Source organism: Narcine bancroftii, chromosome 12 (assembly GCF_036971445.1).
Source record: "Narcine bancroftii isolate sNarBan1 chromosome 12, sNarBan1.hap1, whole genome shotgun sequence".
NCBI classification, from domain to species: Eukaryota; Metazoa; Chordata; class Chondrichthyes; order Torpediniformes; family Narcinidae; genus Narcine; species Narcine bancroftii.
In genome coordinates, this window is record NC_091480.1 from 95,702,257 (window position 1) to 95,722,237 (window position 19,981).

At 39.9% G+C, this 19,981-nt stretch overlaps 1 protein-coding gene across 6 annotated transcripts in view; it reads left to right on the forward strand.

Moving 5' to 3' along the window:
* Positions 1-19,981, forward strand: part of LOC138746664 (rho GTPase-activating protein 27-like) — a 148,503-nt gene that overhangs the window by 87,249 nt on the left and 41,273 nt on the right. For all 6 annotated transcript variants that reach the window (XM_069904951.1, XM_069904952.1, XM_069904953.1 and 3 more), the window contains 3 exons: positions 8,049-8,441; positions 14,912-15,142; positions 16,949-17,029. In XM_069904951.1, the coding sequence (XP_069761052.1) occupies positions 8,049-8,441; positions 14,912-15,142; positions 16,949-17,029 (705 nt within the window). The remainder of the gene's footprint in view (positions 1-8,048; positions 8,442-14,911; positions 15,143-16,948; positions 17,030-19,981) is intronic.

A 19,981-nucleotide genomic window follows, 5' to 3' on the forward strand; every position in this document is an offset into this window, starting at 1 on the left:
TAATTTAAATCACAGAGGGTCATTATTGGCTGGAAGCACTGATTAGCACTGTATATAAACACCAACACAAGGCACATTCTTTCCCTCTGGCTCATGGTCCAAGCTCCAGACATCCCTTGTGGCAATTGTCATGTTCGGAAGAGTATCAGGTTCGGTGGGTTCACAGAGAGATGAGTCTGGACACAAGTGTTACAATCACACGTAACTTTAATTAAAACAAGGGAGACAAACAGAGGAGAACGTTAAATGGTAGTTGATTTCTATTTCACTTAAGCACCGTTATAGACATTCACCTCTGACCTAGGTTCAACTTCAACAATAGTGAACCTATATGTGATGTCCTCACACACTTGAGTGCACACACAACAAACAGGGACTCTTACACACACCTGGTTCCCTGTACCAATGGGGGTGTTGCTCTCTGCAAGTACTGATTTATTGCAAAACTACGGCTCAGCTTCTGTGTAGTGCACACCTTACCCGCGACACTGCCAGCAATGTCCACGGTAGCGACCTGGCATGGAGCAGTGTCTGGGGCTTGGACTGTGAGGCAGATAGAAAGAATATGCTGTGCATTGGTGTTATATAGAGTACTAATCTATGCTTCTAGCCAGTAATGACCCTATTTGATTTAAATTAGCTAATGACAAGGTGAATACTAACGGGTGACCAGAGTCCAACCTTGATTGACAGATGATGTGACTTCTGAATAAGTTTCAGATGGGAAGGACAAATGAACCCCTGCAATACACACATTCCAGACAGGGAAGCCACGTTTCCTCCACACATAACACCAATACACCCAATTAGCTAACAACGCCTGGTGTGTTTTGAACTGTGGGAGGAAACTGGAGCACCTGGAGGAACGGCATGCAGACACGGGTAAAAGAGTACAACCACCTTACAGATAGCGCTGAATTTGAACCCTAGCCGCTGGTGCTGTAACAGTGTTGCGCTAACCACTGCACTAGCTGTGCTGCTCAATGATCTTATTGATTATTGAACCCATGGGCTCCTACTGGTAGACTTGCAATATGCTCTCTCCAGAGCCATTGCTCTTGAATATAGATGGTATGGTGCACTTTTATTCTGAACGACGTAGTCCTGAATTCATTTTGCCTGCAGTAAAATAGCATAGCATTCACTTCTGGGTGGTATTATGGTTTGAAATTGGACCAGCTGTCTCTCGCTTCAATGCACAAGAGGCAGAAAGGAAACGCCCATTTGAAAGCTCTGCTCCCCGTATCCGCACTCCTGATGTTAGGCATTCTGAATCAGAGAGACACAGCACAAAAAACAGGCCACTCAGCCCATCACTTATTTGGAGAGCTAGGACCTTGTCATTCATGCTTACGATTATCTAATCCTTTCCAGCATAGTTTCAGAAGCCACTTTACAATTATGTCACTCCCACCAGGATCCACACAAGTCGCAGTTCACATTTGTCAAGATGGAAACCTCACTAATGCCACACATCACTACTTTATGATCTTTTGAGGAACTCCAATGGCACCAACATTTTATGCAATGATATTGAACCAAAAAAAGGAAACTTAACTTCCAACAAGTATATACCTTCACTCCTGTGATACTTAGAACAGTTCATATGGACCTTGTGGTTGAGCTCCATCAACCATCCAACTGGCTACTATCTAAAAACATCTAAACAACTCTTTTTTTTGAAACTTTATTTATTAATTTTAACATGTGAAGAAAGTAAGTAATTCACGTACAGAAAAGATACAAAATAAAGTAATACAAGTACAAAGTAACATAGTTAATACAATACCAATCTCGGCATCTCCCCCTAACAACTAAAAACTAAGACTAAAAAAAACCTATTTTTAACCCCTAAACACCCCCCTCCCCACCCCCATGATAAAGAGTGAAGAATTAATACTATTAGTATAATTTTAAAAAATTAAAAATATATATCTTAAAAAAAGATCGATATATATATATAAAAAAAACAAAAAAAATTAATTAAGTATTAATTATTAATCCAAAAAAGTTTTATTATATAAAAATATATATGAAAAAAACTAAAAAAGAACTTAAATGAAAAAAACCAACTAATAATAAAAAAACTAAAAAATAAGAAAAAAAAGAAAGAAAAAAAAAGAAAACATATATAGAAAAAATATATAATTTAAAAAAAAGTTTTTTTAAAAGAAAAAAAATGATTAATTCAAACTTATTTAAATTGTATATAATCAATAAATGGGGTCCACTTTAACTCATGTATAAACAAAACTTCATCTCTGAATACCACCTATCTAAAGACAATACATTTCTATTCTTCCAAGTAATCGCTATACATTTCTTGGCCACTGCCAGTGCTAAGTAAATAAAAGAGATCTGGTAATTATCTAATTCTAAATCAATCAACGGTTGCATATTCCCTAATAAAAATATATCAGGGTCTAATATAATATGAAGATTATATAGATTATTAAATACAGATTGAATACCTTTCCAAAATTGTTGTAACCGATCACACAACCAAACAGCATGTAAAAAAGTACCAGAAACCTGATCACAACGAAAACAAAAATCTGACTTACTAAAGCCAAATTTTTTAAATTTTTCGGGTGTTAAATATAATTGATGTATAAAACTATAATTAATCATCGCCAATCTAGCATTAATCAATTTTCGAACACTATTACGGCAGATTTCAGACCAATCTTCTTCAGTTATTGTTAAACTTAAATCATTTTCCCATTTCATTTTATCTTTATCCCAATCTATTTTACTTTCACTTTCCAACAAAATACGATACAAACCTGATATATATCCCTTTTTTGGAAATGAGAGCACATATTTCTCAAAATCAGTTTCAGACAGTAAATTCATTTGACGACCGCATACCTGTTTTACAAAAGATCTTAACTGATAATACACAAATATAGAATAACCACTTATATCAAATCCCTTTTGCAATTCTACAAAAGAACAAAAATGACCTTCAAAAAAAACAGTCAGATAAATTATGTATTCCTTTCTCCTCCCATTGTTTCAAAATAGTATTAGATACCGTGAAAGGAACAAGTTGATTATTATATAATGGTAATCTTCCCGACCACTTATTTTTCAATCCCATTTTATGTAATTTACTTGTCCATAAATTCATTAAATGTTTCAATATTGGTACATCATAAGTTCGTAACAAATTTTTATTCCATCGAAATAAAAATTCATTCGAAAATTTTTCAGAAATAACTGCCAATTCTATCTGTGCCCAACTAGGTGTATCTTGTGTGGCCATTAATGCGCTAAGAAATCTAAATTGAGCTGCTTCATAATAAAATTGAAAGTTAGGTAGCCGTAACCCTCCAAATTGAAAATCCCACATCAATTTTTTCAACGCCACCCTAGGAAATTTTCCTTTCCACAAAAAATCCCTAATTACTTTATATAAATCCTTAAAAAATCTTTTTTGTAAACAACAAGGAATTGATTGAAATAAATATTGTATACGAGGAAAAATATTCATTTTTATAGTATTAATTCTTCCTAATAAACCCAAAGGTAAATCTTTCCATTTAGCTAAATCTGCCTTAATCTTCTTCATTAAAGGAAGATAATTAAGTGAATATAAATTTTGGTAGTCAGTATTAACGTTAATTCCCAAATATTGAATTTGTTTCGTCCACTTCAAATTCGTAATATATCTAAACAACTCTCAATCAAATTATGCTGCTGCATTTTCTTTTGCTTCCATTTTTAAACACAGGTGAGTTTTTTAATAAAATGGTACTTTTGTTTTGACATTTTGAATGTTTTAAGGATTTAATTCTCAGCAAGTTCTATGATGCAGATCTACTCTCCTGACGGAAATGCTCTCATTTGTTATGACCTTCTGTTTCCTATCGTTAAGTTGAATATCATCTTTTACACAACATGCTTCATCACCGATCATGAGTGGGCAAATTTAAAATATTTCCCTTGGATCCCATGGCTTCCTGTGGTTAACTCTGACAACCAAGAACTGGTTTGCCCTTCCTTTGACCTTGCCATCTGTTCTATGTGCTGCATTGCACTAGAACATAATGAAAGAAGCCCTGTAAGGGCTGTGAAGTCATGAAGAGAACACCAGCCAGGCATGGATGAGTGAAAGAAAATGTTAGGCAGATATGCATAGCACTCCGAATATTATCTGACGTGTCCACACCTCTCCAATTTAATGCCACTGTTTTTGCTGGGTCATACCTGTGTTTTCCTGTGCGAGTTCCAGTTTCGAGCACTGCTGGTGGAAACCTTCCAACTGGAATTTCATCTGAGCGTCTCAAACTTCCATAAGTTTCAATCTTAAAGTGCATTATTGTTCGTTGCAATGCTTTGAATTGTTTTAGTGTGCTTTAAATGTGAAAACTGTAATGCTTTGAATTTGTAACCAAAATGTCATGAAAGCTATTTAATCAATGCTGCAATGTAGGAAAAGGAATGGCCAGTTTATTATAATCTCTGTAAGTACAAGGTTCTCTATCCATTCTCCACAGAGTTTGCTCCATAGTTACCAGTCTGCTCTTTAATTTTCGGTAAAATAGCAACGAGAAGGGAGGAAGTTCTCTGTATCGCAGTTTCACAATCTTTGGAAATCTTTGGCAAAGCAGCTGTAACTGAAATGTTATTTTAAACACATGAGAGATGCTGAAAAATTGGGAGGAGAATCCAAGTAAGAAACATGCTGGGGTCTTGATGAGTACTCTGGGTTTTTTTTTGTAATGCACTGAACCATCTGCAGACATGGATCGGGTGCCTCCATTAAGATGCACCATGAAAGATGTTTGGGCATTTTCAGCCATGGATTCACAACTCGTGTCTAGTTATCTTAAAGTCACAATGATTGAAAATGTGCACTCGTTCAGGAGTGAGTGCTGGAGGTTTGAGAAAAGCCGAAGCTGTTGATCAGATGCTAAGGTGTCTTTGTGGAGCAGGGTTTCGACTGTGCTGTGATGTGACTTTAATAGTCGCAGCTGTAAATTTCTCGCCCATTTCTGCGCCATCACTATCCATACCTTGTACTTCATTTTAACCAATAGAGGAGCTATGATATAACACTTTGCCTTGCCTTCTTTAAAGTTTTAAAGCATTATTTAATGCCCTTTCCAGTGCTAATATCTGCTTGTCTGGCTAATTGTCAATTTTGAATAATTGTCCTGAGAAGTTTTGGACTGTTTCACTCTGTCCAATCATTAAATATGATAATCCACCCACCATTCGTTCTGGAATTATATGTTTTTGCTGTGTACAATGTTGTCTCGTGACTGGTTCTCAACCAGCCCTGGAGACATTAGTAATACCTCTCCTCTGAGTAGTTTCCCAGGTATGTTAGCAGGGGGATGTAATGAGATATGTTTGCCACCCAGAGTTGTGCAACAGTTTACAAATTTCAATTCAAAGTTGCACATCTTATCCAAAAGGCAAAAGTAAATGACGAGTTTTACATGATTCACAGTTTTGGCAGAACTAACTCAAGTCATTATTATTTGTTGCCCTATGCATCATTTTGCTATGGCATCTTGGACTCTAATTCAGAGTATGAGATTATGATAAGGTACCTTAAGTCCAATGAGATTAGGTAAATCTGCAAACAATAAAGGTATTCATTCTGAGGATATTTGTAATTTCATGCTCAGAGCTGAATGTTAGTGAGCCAAAAGATCTTTGATTTGTTCTTCAAATAACTTGTCATTCTGAGCTTTTGGAAGTCCTCATTAATGACTGAAACACTACAGGCAGGCTATGCAATCCCACGTTGGCAAAGAAACCAAGAATTGCAAGTGGAGATTTTCAGAGAGAATTGTTTTGGTTTGAACCAAATGAGGTTGTTTACTTTGCCAGGGATTACTGGATTACAGAGGGAGTTGATATCTAGTTGGCTTTGGAGAACATTGTGCTAATAATTGAATAGGACTAATGAGGGGAAGATAAAGAGGCTTTGTGTCCATGTGCAACCATTGATGCAATAAATGCTGGGAAAAACCAGAACCAGGGGACACAGTTTAAGGATAAGGGGGAAGTTTTTTAGGACTGAGATGAGGAAAAATTTCTTCTCTCAGAGGGTGGTGGAATTCTTTACCACAGGAAATAGTTGAGGCTGGCTCCTTGTCAATATTTAAGAATAGGTTAGATTGGCCCTTGTGGCTAAGGGGATCAAGGGGTGTGGGCAAAAGACAGGAACCGGGTACTGATCTGCCATGATCGTATTGAATGGCGGTATAGGCTTGAAGGGCCAAATGGCCTACTCCTGCACCTATGTTTCTAAATGGAATCCACCCTGTCCATGCCGACCATCCAATGTTAGCTCATTACTGATGATGAGGTATTTCTAAGTCCAATAGTGTTGGATTTACCATTATGCCATTTATTACACTTCTTAGGAATTGTCAGATGACACTCTTGCTTCATTTTGTTGTAGACATGCCTCAGTCATGGGTTGAACTTGCACTCATTCATGTACGTGACATCAGCCAGGGAGTTGGAGGAGGAGAGGAACTCTTTCAACAAAGAGTTGGTCTCATTTCATCATGACTCCTTTCTGAGTGCAAAATAAGCATGGTCTTTTGCCAGCAATTATGTTTCCATGCAACTTAGTGGATATTAAAGATTTTTTTATAAAAGTGCTCCAAGAATTCTGATTCTTGAATTAGGTGGTGCAATTTGAAACAATGGGCAGATCTCACTATTGCTGACACCTCCCCCCATTCCCCCTCCCCTCATTGGGCTGTTTCTTCATATCCAGTACAGGTTCCTGGGGGGGAGTCCATCTGCCTGTTCAGGGGAGGTCACAGAACGGTGGTTCTCCTCCTTTTCTCACCTTAAGTACTATTTGTATTTGCCATCTTTGCTGATGTTGTAAACCAGTAGCATGCAAAACAAGGTTGTAAATTTGATGAAATCAAATACAAATTCTCAAAAACTTCTCCACTCGAACGAAACTCGGTGGCCCCCAACGAAGAGGCTCAAGTTGCTTGCATCTGGGCTGCTGATGGACTGTGGGTTTGTAATAGATGGTCCATGAAAAGTAAAGGGATACTACTCAAGCAAACACCAAACTTTGGGAGATGTTTGGAACGGTGGACCTGCCGCGGAACGTTGTCTGTTTGGAAAATTGTCCACTGTCACTCCTGACTAATTATTGTCAATCACCGGTCAGCGTGCAATTTCTCAGTGTAAACTTCCGCTTTGTTGATAATGTTGCTGTGGAAACCATCTCCTTCAAAGAATGTATAATGAGAATGAGTTTATTGTCATACACATAAATACAATGTACGTGTGCTCCGATATTCTTTCTTGCTGCAGCCAAACAGGTACTTATACATTAAACTACCCAATATAGAAATAGACAATAAATATAAAAAGAAAGATAATATTTACAGTTAGTGCCAGAATAGAAAGTTCAGAAAATGGAATAGTGCAGACAAATCTTTTTTTGCGATGGCTTGGGAACTAAAGGGTGGGGGGAACATTCAAACCTGGAGGTGCCGGACTTCAGGCTTCGATAGCTGCTTCCCTAAGGTAGCAGATAGAAGAGATTGTGACCAGGGAATAGGGATGGAGGGTGCGGGGTAGATTCTTTATGATGTTGGCAGAACCTCACACAGATATTTTCAATGGATGGGAGTTCAGAGCCTGTGATGGATCTGGCTGTGTCTGCAGCCTTCTGCGTTCCTAGGCACTTGAATTTACCAAATCAAGCCATGATGCAACCAGTCAGTATACTCACAGTGCACCTGTAAAAGTTTGATAGAGCATTCAATGATGTGCCAAATCTCCTCGGACTTCTTAGAAAATAGCAGAAGGAATATTCTAATTATAAAATATTCTAATTTTCAGAGGTTAATTTTAACTTCTATGTTATAAGTGGCTCTGATTTGAAACTTGGTAATTGAAGGGATGGAATTAGATTCTAAATAAAAGGATGATTTAATGCTCGACTATTGGGCTTGTTTTGGATCTTTTGATGTGTAGAATACCACTTTTTTTTCCTCTTTTCTCATGCAGACTTTACTGAATCTCACTTTTTGTTTCTCCTTTTAAAGGTGTTCAATGAGAACTCTGAGGTGGTGTATCAGAATGTTACACAGCTGAAGCAGGAATTGGAGAAACAATCACTTTCCAGCACTGACCTAACCAATCACCAGGAAGAATGGGAAACACATACTGACCAGGCCAGTGGGCAACTTTTCTACTACAACCTGGTGACAGGAGAGACGACTTGGGACTATCCGTTCATTGCCGAAGACAAGGAACAGCAGACCCCGTCCTCTCGCAGTTCCAGTATAAGCACTCCCCTGTCCGGATGGGAATCTCTCTTCGATGACATTAGTGGTCAGCCCTACTACTATAATCCAGTGACTGGGGAGACCACGTGGGAACTACCAGGGCAAGAGACAGGCATGATGGAGCACAAGGATCCTCTCCGAAACCAAAGGGTATGTCACCATTGGCTGGCAGGAGGGGAAGCTCACTGATTTATGTCCCTTTGTGTGGGTGGGGGGGGAAATAAAGAGATTTTGTATTTGGTTTCAAAAATCAACAACATTCACAACATTTTCCTCCTTTAACATAGTGGCTGAAATCCAACTCCTAACGCGAGCTTCTGGGTGGTAAAGCAATATTCTGCAGGTCAGACAGTATCTGAGGAGGAGGAAACTCAGTTAACATTTCAGGTCAAAGATCCCTCGTCAAGTCTGTATAGTGTTGCCCTTCAACACTGTTTCTCTCACCCCAGATGTTGCCTAACTTGCTGAATGTTTCCAGAATTTTCTGTTTTTATTTTGGATTTGCAACATCTGTGGGGGTTTTTTTTATTCATGTTAATTTTCAATAAAGAACTGTGACTGGAGGGGAGATTTATTAAAAATACATTGTGAATAGTGATTTTTAGAACTCGGTTTTGCATTTGAGTAGATGTGAAGGACCTTGACAGCTCAAAGTTATCAACTGCATGTATTGATCAAGGAAGCATAGAACCTTTCATTAGTAAGCAAGCAAATTCTGCTGCCTTTTTAATAGACCGTCTCCTGGAGATCAATAACTTGTTTTTAGTCTAAAAATTCATTTAATTAACCCTTAAGATCCATTGCATTATTTTAAGACCTTTGACCACAGTTGTCCTCTCCTCATGGAGCCTTTGTATAAAGTTCTTCCATTTCCTAGATGTCTGCTCTTGCCTCCCTATGGCCCCACCATCACCCCTTCTCCCTCGCCTGTGGAAAGGACCAAGAAATGGATTTCCTTTGTCCTCACCATTGAACCCATCAATCTCTATCCAACGTATCGTCCTTCACCAGGTCCAAGCTACCCCAACATCTTCCCCTCTTGCTGCCCCCAACTCCTGTCTTTGTGCCCTCTGCTGGGACCACACTCTTTTTGACTCCCTGCTTCACTTTTCCCTTTCCACCCCCTCGCACATTTCCCTCACCACACTTCTGGAACTTGCAGCCCTTCCAAGTGAGGCAGAAGTTCGTTTGCAACTTCCCAGGCTGATCTTCTGTGTCTGGTACCCGCTTGCAATCTTCTCTACATTGGAGATAGCAAGTGAATACTCAGCATCTATTTTAACAAGCTTCTCTGCTGTGTTTACAACTGCCATCATGAACCTCTAGTTGTGCCTCATTTGAACTCTTCTTCCCAACTGCACCCTGACCTGTATGTCCACAGCCATCTCCATTGCTGCGGGGCGGCCAGATGTAAATTTGAAGAACACCATCTCGTATTCCATTTGCAGCCAAATTCACCCACACAATGTTCTCCTCCCACACTCGCTCCATCCGTCCATTGAGTTTTATTCTTCCTTTCATCTTTCCCATTCCTTCCCCACCTGGTTCCATTGCTTATCATTCTTTTGCCATTTGGTTCGACCATCACCTCTCAGTCTCTATATTTCCAGATGCTAGCTCCCTTCCCTCTTCCCTCTTGGCCTTGATGCTGGGTCTCAACTCAAAACACTAAAGAACAGCTGCAGCTTGACCAAACAAGTTCTTCTAGCATCAGTTTGTGGTTCTCAGTAGTCCAGTTGTCAATTCTGTCCCAACTTCTACAATTGGTATATACTCATGTAATTGTCAAGTTTTTTTTTTGGACCAATTTTTCTGGTCTAATTTAGGGGTGCGCCGACTTTTATATGGGAAATAATTTTGAGAGGCTAAAATGCACAGACGTATCCAAAAGTATTGTAGATACTCATGCAATAGTCTAGTTTTGGGGCCAATCTCTTGGGTTTAATTTGGGGGGGGGGAGTACTATTTTTTTAACTGCGGTAAATATCTGCGTCATTCAATCATCTGTGGGAGCTCAGATGGGGGGGGCAATCGGGAGCTCGGGTCACCAAAGTGAGGGTTTAAAATCGGGGCATTGGGAGCTCTGGTGGGTGTATGGCCGAGGTGAGGGATTGCGGTCAGGGCATCGGGAGCTTGGGCAGGAGGCCATGGCCAAAAGTAGTGGAACCAACTTTTACACGAGTCATACAGAAAACACATGATTGTTTTGGGCCAATAAAGGGGGAGTCGACTTTTACACGGGAGTGACTATTACATGAGTAGGCACAGTAAGTGCTTTGCTGTACTTTTCTAACCTTGCTTCTTTCAGAATCCCTGCCTCCTTATATAGGGGAGGGATGGAGAGAGCTGGACCTGGAGTTGGGAGCATTGTGACATTGGGGAAAAGAGCAACGATTTGGTTGGTAATGAGAGGATTGGAAATTAGAGATGGAATTTTGTTCAGGATCAGTGAGAAACAGATGTGATTGGGTTGGGCTCTGTCATTTGGGGTTGTTAGAGGAGAAAATGCAGTCAGAGTGGTATTAGAATTTGGAGATTTGGGAGAAAATATAAATAGATGGTTTACGGCCAGTTACTTTGAGTCACTAGCCACAAGCCTGAATCCTCGATGGCTTTTCACATCTTTGAATGCAGAGAGAGGTAACTCGATGGGGATTGGCCTCAGGCACCACAAAGTGGTGTCTGCAGTATGAACAGTGCACCAGCTGAAGGTAAAACCAGGGTTGGAGCTTCATCTTTTATCAAAGCTGACATTTAAATGTGTCTTGTATTGTAAGAATACTTTAAAAAATTTGTTTTTATTTATTTGAATTTTAACATTTTTATTTGGATGCAACTCTACATCGCCGGGTAAGTTATTACTCTACATCGCTGGGTAAGAGTTTTGGAGTTAACCACATTGGAGGTTTCCAGCAACTCGGGTCTCTTGAGTTTTCACTGCCTTAACCATTGCCCCTACAAAGTGCACAAAGATTAACACACACATATCCTACACCTGGTTCTGAATTCCAAATACCCCACCCAGTCCCAGACCTTACTGGTCACTCCTGGCCTGACAAACATCTGCAGTCGCTGTGATTGTAGTAAAAGCACAGAAATGCTGAAGGGTCTCAGCCGGTCTTGCAGGGTCCATAAAAGGTAAAGATATATTACCGCCGTTTTGGGCCTGAGCCCTTCTTCAGGGGAGGTTGCTTTGGATTGAGTGGCTGAGTGCTGGTAATTCTGATCAGAGCCATTGGTCACAACCAGCAGGAGTTAGACCCAAGTAAAATTAATGCTGGAGTGTGTAATTTCTCTGATCCTTCATAGTTGGAGGCTCAGACCTTTAGTTCATGCAAAAGCAAGCCCTCCAGCCCCTTCTTGACTCTTGGTTCTGTATGAATATCTGTTTTGAAGGGCACCCTATCATCTTTCCTCAAATGGTTCACAAGTTTAAAAAAAAATAGAAGGAAAATGGAAAGGAAACCCCAATTGCAGAAAGAGAAACATTCAGGAAATGAATGAAAATAAAGCTTGCATTCGTTCCTCTAGCTTAACCATCCATTCATATCACCACATATGTTATCAACAGGAAGCAGTACAACCACTTGTGAAGATATTTTTGGCTATGCCTCTCATTTCCACAGAACCAAAACATCTGAAAGATCAGGGCCAGCGGTTGGCTGAGTGCTCCACTGCAGATTATTTACATATTTCCTCCAAGCCATTCACGTTCTTGACTTGGAAATCGTCTGCTGTTCATTCATTGTCATTCGCCAATGTTCTGGCATGACTGCCAGTGCTGTGGATCCACCTTTATCACTCGAGCTGCTGTGGTTCAAGCAGGTGGCTTCCCACCACTTCCTCATGATGATGGGTGCTGGTCTCTGTATCTTCCTTCTTCTCATGGTGATCTTCCGAGTTTCAGAAACTTGGACAGAAAAAGAAATCAATTGCATGCTCAAGTGGGAGTTTGAGGTCATGTTATCAAAACTGATTTCTGATGATCAGAAAGCCACGTACAGAATGATTGCATCGTTAATTATACAAGTTGCAGATCTTATAAAACAAAATCTCAAGGCAGATACTTTTTTACCTCTGTGTTTACTACATGAAGCATATGTGTTGGCTGATCTGATAAAAATTAGTTCTGATCTATTGTCCGAAATGCAGACGACAAAAAAAAAATCCTTTTTATGAACAGATAAAGAACTTGGGGGAATTACTTGCTCTGAAACTATTGCAGATATCTGATAATAGATTCAGTCGGTCATGTTTAGCAAATGTTATGTAAGAATTCTCCCCAAGATTTCTAGAAGATAAATCTTAATCTTCCCAAAGGCAATGAAGATGGGAAAAAAATTTTTAAAATGCTTGAAATCTGAAATTAAAATAGAAATATTCAGTAGTTTAGACAGGTGCTACTGGAAGAAAAACAAAGGTGATGTTTCGGATTGAAGAACCTTTAGGAAACTAAGAAAAGGATGTTCTTTCCACCATCCCCTTGTACTAAAAATGCATTGGGGAAAAAAATTATATCCCCATGTACCTGAACCACGAATGACAAACAAAATGAACTTGCCATCTCTCTGGAAATTGCACTAGTGTCATTTCTGAGGACTTCATGAGTTATCAATACTGCAGTGGCTAAAATAAGCCAATGCAGTGATTGAAATGTTGCATTGGGTCCCAGCTAACTTCTAATGTACACACCTAAGATAAGTAGGCATCTACATTGAAAATGCATGGAGGAATATTTAACATCACGCCATGCCTGATTTGTGACTCGTTTATCAATGAGGCCTCCCATGGACAAGAGGAGATTCACTGTGTTGATTCCAGAGTTGAAGGGGTTAGTCTATGAGGAGAAATTGAGTCATTTGGGACAGTACCACACTGCAATTTAGAAGAATGAGAGGGGATCGCCTGGAAACATGTAAAATTATGAAAGGCAGAGATAAGATAGAGGTAGGTAAGTAGTTTCCATTGGTAGGGAAGACCAGAACTAGGGGGACATAGACTCCAGATTCAGGGGAGTAGATTTAGGACAGAGATGAAGAGGAACGTTTTTCCCAGAGGGCGGTGAATCTGTGGAATTCACTGCTCAGTGTAGTAGAGGAGGCAACCTCATTAGATACATTTGGATTGGTTTTCACATAGTAAAGGAATTAAGGGATATGGGGAAAAGGTAGGCAGAGATGAGGCTATCATCCGATCAGCTCATGAAATGGTAGAGCAGGCCCATTGAGCCTGCTCCTATTTCTTGTTACGTTCTTAAAGATTGAAGTAAAAGCACAATGTTGGAGAAACTCAGCAGATCACTTTGCATACTTTATATAGCAAAGATAAAGAGCACATAATCAACATTTTGGGCTTGAGCCCTTCACTCAAATTATGAGCGAAGTGTAGGCATGTGCCCGAACTAAATGGTGGGGAAGGGGCAGGGGAAGGGGGTGGAGCAGTCCCACCGGCAGGAGGTAATTGGTGGATAAGGAAGGGAGACCACATCAGCATACGGTGGAGGGTGATGGGGTGGAGAGCTGGAGGAAAGAAGATAGGAATAGGAATTAGAAGGAGAACAGGGAATGGGCTAGCTAGCAGAAACTGGGGAAGTTGACATTAATGCCATCGGTTGGAGAGTTCCCAAATGGAATATTTGGTGTTGCTTCTCCAATTTATTGTGGCCTTAGTTTGGCAGTGCATGAGGCCATGATCAGGCATATCAGAGTGAGAGTGGGGCGCAGGATTGAAATGGTTGGTCTCTGGGAGATCCATACCATTGATGCGGACAGAGAGAAGTTGCTCAGTGAAGCGATCTCCCAGTCTGTCACCAGTATCTCCGATCGAGAGGAGGCCACAACAGGAGCATCTGATGCATTCGATGACCCTTGCAGATTCATAAGTGAATTGTCGCTTCACTTAGAAGGACTGTTTGGGGCCCCTAAATGGTGGTGAGGGAGGAGGTGTGAACACAAGTGTGGCAGTCCCTGTGGCTGCAGGGGAAGGTGCCACGGGGTGACTAGTGGGGAGGGATGAGTGGAAAAGGAAGTCATGGAGGGAGTGGTCCCTACAAAAGGCAGAGATGGGAGGAGTGGGGAAGATGTGTCTGGTTATGGGATCATGTTGTAGATTATGGAAATTGTGGAGGATAACGTGCTGGATGCAGAGGGTGAAGTGGTGGTTGGTAAGGACGAGGGGAATCCTGTCTTAGCCAGGGCATGTGAGTAGGAAATGGAGGAGATGTAGATAAGGGCTGAGTTGACAGTGGTTGAGGGGAATCCACGTTTTTGGAAGGAGGAGGACATCAATATAAACTGGATTAAAGCAACATGGTAAATATGGGCTGTGCAGGTGCAATGCTGTTACAGCGCCAGTGACACGGGTTCAGGTCTGGTTCCGTCTGTCAGGAGTTTGCCTATTCTCCCGGTGACTGCGTGGGTTTCCTCCGGGTGCTCCGATTTCCTCCCATCTTCCAAAAATGCTGGAATAGCCTGTTTCTGCTGTATCTTTAAATTCTAAAATTAATCCATAGGTCCTGAAACCATCACTCCATGCGCATGTTTGATCGGCACTGCCTAAATAAATCTTCCATGCTTTGGACGTGGTTGCCCGATGCTCAATCCTTGCTGTGTTCATTTCAGCCTCCCACTCCAGAAGAAGATTACCCAGAGCTCATTGAGGAGAGTTCCCCTGGATACCTGGGTCATCGGCGGCAGCCATCGAACTGGTCACAGGAGGAATTCAGCGAGCCACAGTCACCGACAGATATGCCTGTATACCAGTCGATTGATCCGAAAGCTCCACTAGGATGGTCGCTTGAGCTGGACCAAGAAGGACAAATGCTTTATATAAGTGAGGTTACCCAAGAAAAGGTAAGAACCCTGTCAAAATATTAGTGCAGTGATATATGAAATTTGTAATTATGTATTCTGTATGGAAATCCCCAATATTTTTCCAGGGAATCTTGTGGAATTTATGCTAACATATGGAACATAAAACATTACAGTACAGAACAGACCTTCAGCCCACGATATTGAGCTGATGTATATATTCCTACCAAGAAAATATAACTAAACCCTTTCTACATCATAATCGTCAATTATTTTTTCATCCATATACCTATCTATGTCTTTATGTTTTAGCCTTCACCACCTTTGGCATTCCAGGCATCCAACTCGCCGTGTATATAAAAAAATATATATAATCTTACCCCTGATATCTCCTAAAGGGTTGGCATAGTAGTTTGTGCAGTGCCTTAGAGCGCCAGTGATTGGGACCGGGTTTGGAATGCTGCACTGTCTGTCAGGAGTTTGTATGTTCTCCCCTTGTCTGTGTGAGTTTTCCCTGAGGGCTCCAGTTTCCTCCCACTGTTTGAAATGTACCAGGGGTGTAGGTTAATTGGGTGCAAATTGGGGGCATGGATTCGTGGGCTGAAATGGCCTGTAACTATGCTGTAGGTCTAAATTAAAAAATTTAAATTTAAACAGTCCTCTCTTCATTTTGTAGAGATGTCCCCAGGTGTTTGCTCTTCCAACCTGTTGCATTCAACTGTTTATTAGCTGGTTCCATAAATATTCTATTTAAATTTGGAGCAATGCATCTACTAAATGTGTGAAGAGAGAATTTTAATTGTGTTGTCTTGATTTGATTTTTGAGAATGACAACTATTGACTATTTCTGCTGGATATCAATTGTTTATTGGCCACAATCTCAAAGTTTTGTTCACTATAATGGGGTCCTCCAGTCTCACCTTGAAGAATTTACATGCTGATGTCTTGGGTAGTCCAGCAGAGATGATTTCTCTAAATCATTTGTAAAGGAGTCTGTAAAAATATGTTTTAATTCTGGAGTTTGAAAGATAGCTCTGGCAAACTCATGGACCCAAAAGGCGATGCTTCTAGCTGGCAATTTTGACCTACAGTCTACGCCAATAACATGAGAGAGGATGAAAAAAAAGCCACCATTTATCATCGTCCAATTCACTGTTGACAGTAGAATCTCCGGTATCCAGAATTCAAACAATTGGCAAAAAAAATTGAGATAAATAAATAAACAAACAAACAAACAAATAAGTAAAATTAAAATAAGTAAGAATAATTAAAAGTTTAAAATTGTAAAAGTAAATGTTCTCCGAACCAACACATACGACCTCTTGGTAAAGATGTAACAAACATTCAGCCGGGTCTTGAACCTTCTCTTAACAGCCTCTTAAAGCTAGTACATCCCGCCATACATGAGTAGAACCAAACTGTTTGCCCACTTCAGCAATGGGGAAGATGAAAGTTGTGGAGACGAGGCCCAACTATGACAAATTTTCCTACATTTCTACAACTTCCACTTTTGCCGAGAGACCAAAGTTCCACTTGCATTTCCAATTACTTGCTGTACTTGATTGATACCTTCCTGTTCTTCTAGTGTGATGGGGTTTTTGCCAGTCTTCATTGGAGCCAGCTGGTAGCTTGGTGTTGCATACCTGAATTTGTATTGTTTCGAATGGTTGCCTCAGCAATGATTAATTCCCGGGAATAGTTCTGTGGCTTTGTTCACCTATCCATATCTATCCCAAGTCTTCGACTTCATTTTATGATCTTTGGATATTAATTCTTCTGTAGGATTTCAAACTTTTGGTTGACAAAAATGACTTGCTGCGAACTCAGTTTCTACTTTGTTGCTCCTAGTGGATTCGGCACATGGACAACAATGGAAAGTTTTATTACTATAATACAGATGAGGACAAATCAGAGTGGGAACTTCCTCAGGTAAGGAATAAGAGTGTAAGAAATTGGAGCAAAAGTAAAGCCTACTCTACTACTTAACAAGATTGTGGCTGATCTGGCTGTGGTTCAGCTCCATCTGCCTGCCTTTCCACACTTAACCCTTAATTTCCCAAATCCAAAAATCTACTTTCTGCATTTTAAATGCATGCAATGTGGTAATCTCCCTAGGTGGAGAATTCCACCAATTTAAAAATCTCTGGGGAACAAAAAAACATTTGCTTCTCTTCTCTATTCTAATCTTTAGGCAATGCCCTCTAGTTCTAGTCTTACCTACTAGTCGAAATAACTTTCCAACCTCTATCTTATCAGTCCCTTTCATAATTTTATACTTTCTGTCAGATTCCATCTGGTGCTTCTGAATTCCAGTGAGTACAGTCCCAGGCATCTCAATGTCTCCTGTTATGAGCCTAAAGGACCCCAAAACCCCGCAGCAATAGACATTCACCAAGACAAAGTGGTTTTTAAAACAAAAGTTATTTTTAATCAACTTTAAACATGAAAATAGAATCAAACTTTAACTTATCTCTATACTTATACTAACCCAAATTAACCACCTTCTAATTCTAAGTGCACGTGTATGAAATGTGTGTGTAAATTTAAGAAAAGTTCTTTGGTTCACAGTTCAGTCTCACTTCTCCTTCTTCGAAGTTCTCTGGATGCAGAACATTCTTATACTGTGCACAGAATTTAACAGGTATAAAGTTCACCAGGCTTTGGTGCTTGAAGGGTAAATGTTTACCGCTCAGGAAGGTTCTTGTAGGGTTTGCAGAGAGAGATTTGTTGTTCCAGGATTTCCTCAACTGAGGTACCACATTAGTCACCTCAAGGACTCGCTGATGAAACTTGCCCCATCAGGGTTTTCCAGATAGTAACCTTTTTCTTTCAGGTTATGACAGATCTCCTTCTGTTCCTTTTATTCCGAGAGAAACATCAGGCAGATAGCACTTCCAGCCATCCACTGCTTTTGGAACTTTTCATCAGTTCTTCCTGGATTACACTGTGTCTCTCACACACACACAAGCTGAGAGGGCTTCTCTCCTTCCCTTTCTCTCCAACTCTCTTCAACTGAAACTTCCAGAAAAAGCATGTGACTCACTTGCAAAACCCCCACCTTCTCCAGCAAGCAACAGGAGTTATTTCTTCTGCTCCCATCTGTTGTTATTAGATAAACGAAACCCAGAAGTGACCTTTCTGTGAGCACTTTGCAGAAAGGGTACTTAGATAGCCCGACTCCAGCAAGACAACGGTCCAAGCATTTTGTGAGCCGTTGGAACCTACTGGTGAAGTAACAGAGATCCTGCAATGTGAATTCTTCAGTCTTTCAAATGAGATGTGTTTTAAAATGTGTGGATGAAACTCTAAATTTACCAAATTCTCCCCAAATATTACCAAATTCTCCCCAAATACTATAATCATTACACTCCTCATAGGTTAACATCTCTTTTAATCTCTGGAATCAACCTGATGAATGGTCATAGCTATTGGAAATTGAATATTAAGGAATCGTGGGTGTACCATTTTTATGGCCAATTCCTTGCTTAGATATTGGACCTGCGTTTATGCATAAAATTGATATAACAATGTTTAATAGAATTGGACTCATTCCAGTGGAAGACCAGCCCGCTGGAAAATTGGATGTGGTATTTACAGATGTTGGTATCGTTAGCTTTGTCTGTGTAAATGATGATGGTTTCAATGTGCACGATTCTCATTTCTTAATTATCTGGTACGACCTCAACAATATGTTTTGCATTCGGTGCCTTGCACGAAATTGCCTGGTTGTATGCATTCTTCACATGTAGCAGATTAGTTCGGGAAGGTTGAGGTCCCTCAGTAACATTTCCCTCCAGAGATCAAAGCCCAGTTGTCACATACACAATAATAAAGCTTTGAAGTGGAGCTATCCAGAGCACAAGAAACAATACCCAGCAGGATAGTGTGGGAAGGGGTATGCCCTGGTCAAGTAGAGATGTGTACATTTCCACTTAAGAATTATTCTTGTTTTGAGGTATCAGATGAAGATGCTTTGCATGTTATTTTAATAGTTTATACCCATTTTTTGTGCACTTAAGTCACGTGGCCATAAAATAAAGCAATATTCACTGTGATTACAAATAGCTGGAGAGAATACAAGGGAAAGCACACTTGGAAAAGTGGAAGCTTTAAGGCTAAGACATTTTCCATGAATCAAAAGGGCGACGAGCTGTCATTAGGGGAGAGCTTTCAGTGAACTAAAAGTCGGAGAAACAGCCTGATGAGTTTTTTTTTCAGAAGTGCATTTCATCGAAGTATTGACTTCACCTGTAGGTTAGAGATGACATCAACAGCTGTTTAGTCCAGGAATGGGCAAGATCCAATTTCATGTCAAGTTTGCATCTGCAACTGAAACATTTCTCATTTCCTAGAAATGAACAAAAATACGTCGCTCTCAATGTATTGCCTTATAATTTTCGTGAGTCGCAAGGCATTTGGGATAGCAAATTAAAAATGCAAAATGATGACTCATTGGAAATTCCACATCTAGGGCATGCAAGCAACCTCCTTGCTAAATTTAGTGCAATTCCATATTAAGGGCAGTGATGGAGCTTTGCAAATATCTAGATGGTACAATTTTTATTTTTCAGTATTTTTATTGAAATTCCACATCAAAAAATACAGAGTACTTAAGAATATATATTAAAGTTCAAAAAATAAGAGTTCAGAATACATTACTCTCAGATCATTTATTTCATCCACATACCCTGCATTCATACTAAATTATATTAAGTAATATTATTTAAAAAGAAAATCTAATCCCACTACCAAACTGAAGCTGTTTGGCAAAGAAATTCCCTGTTGCAGTAATGAATTATCATATGAACCAACACCTCTGCATTAATACCAAATCAAAGATTTTGAAAGCAATTCAAAAAGGGTTCCCACAGAGTTTGAAAA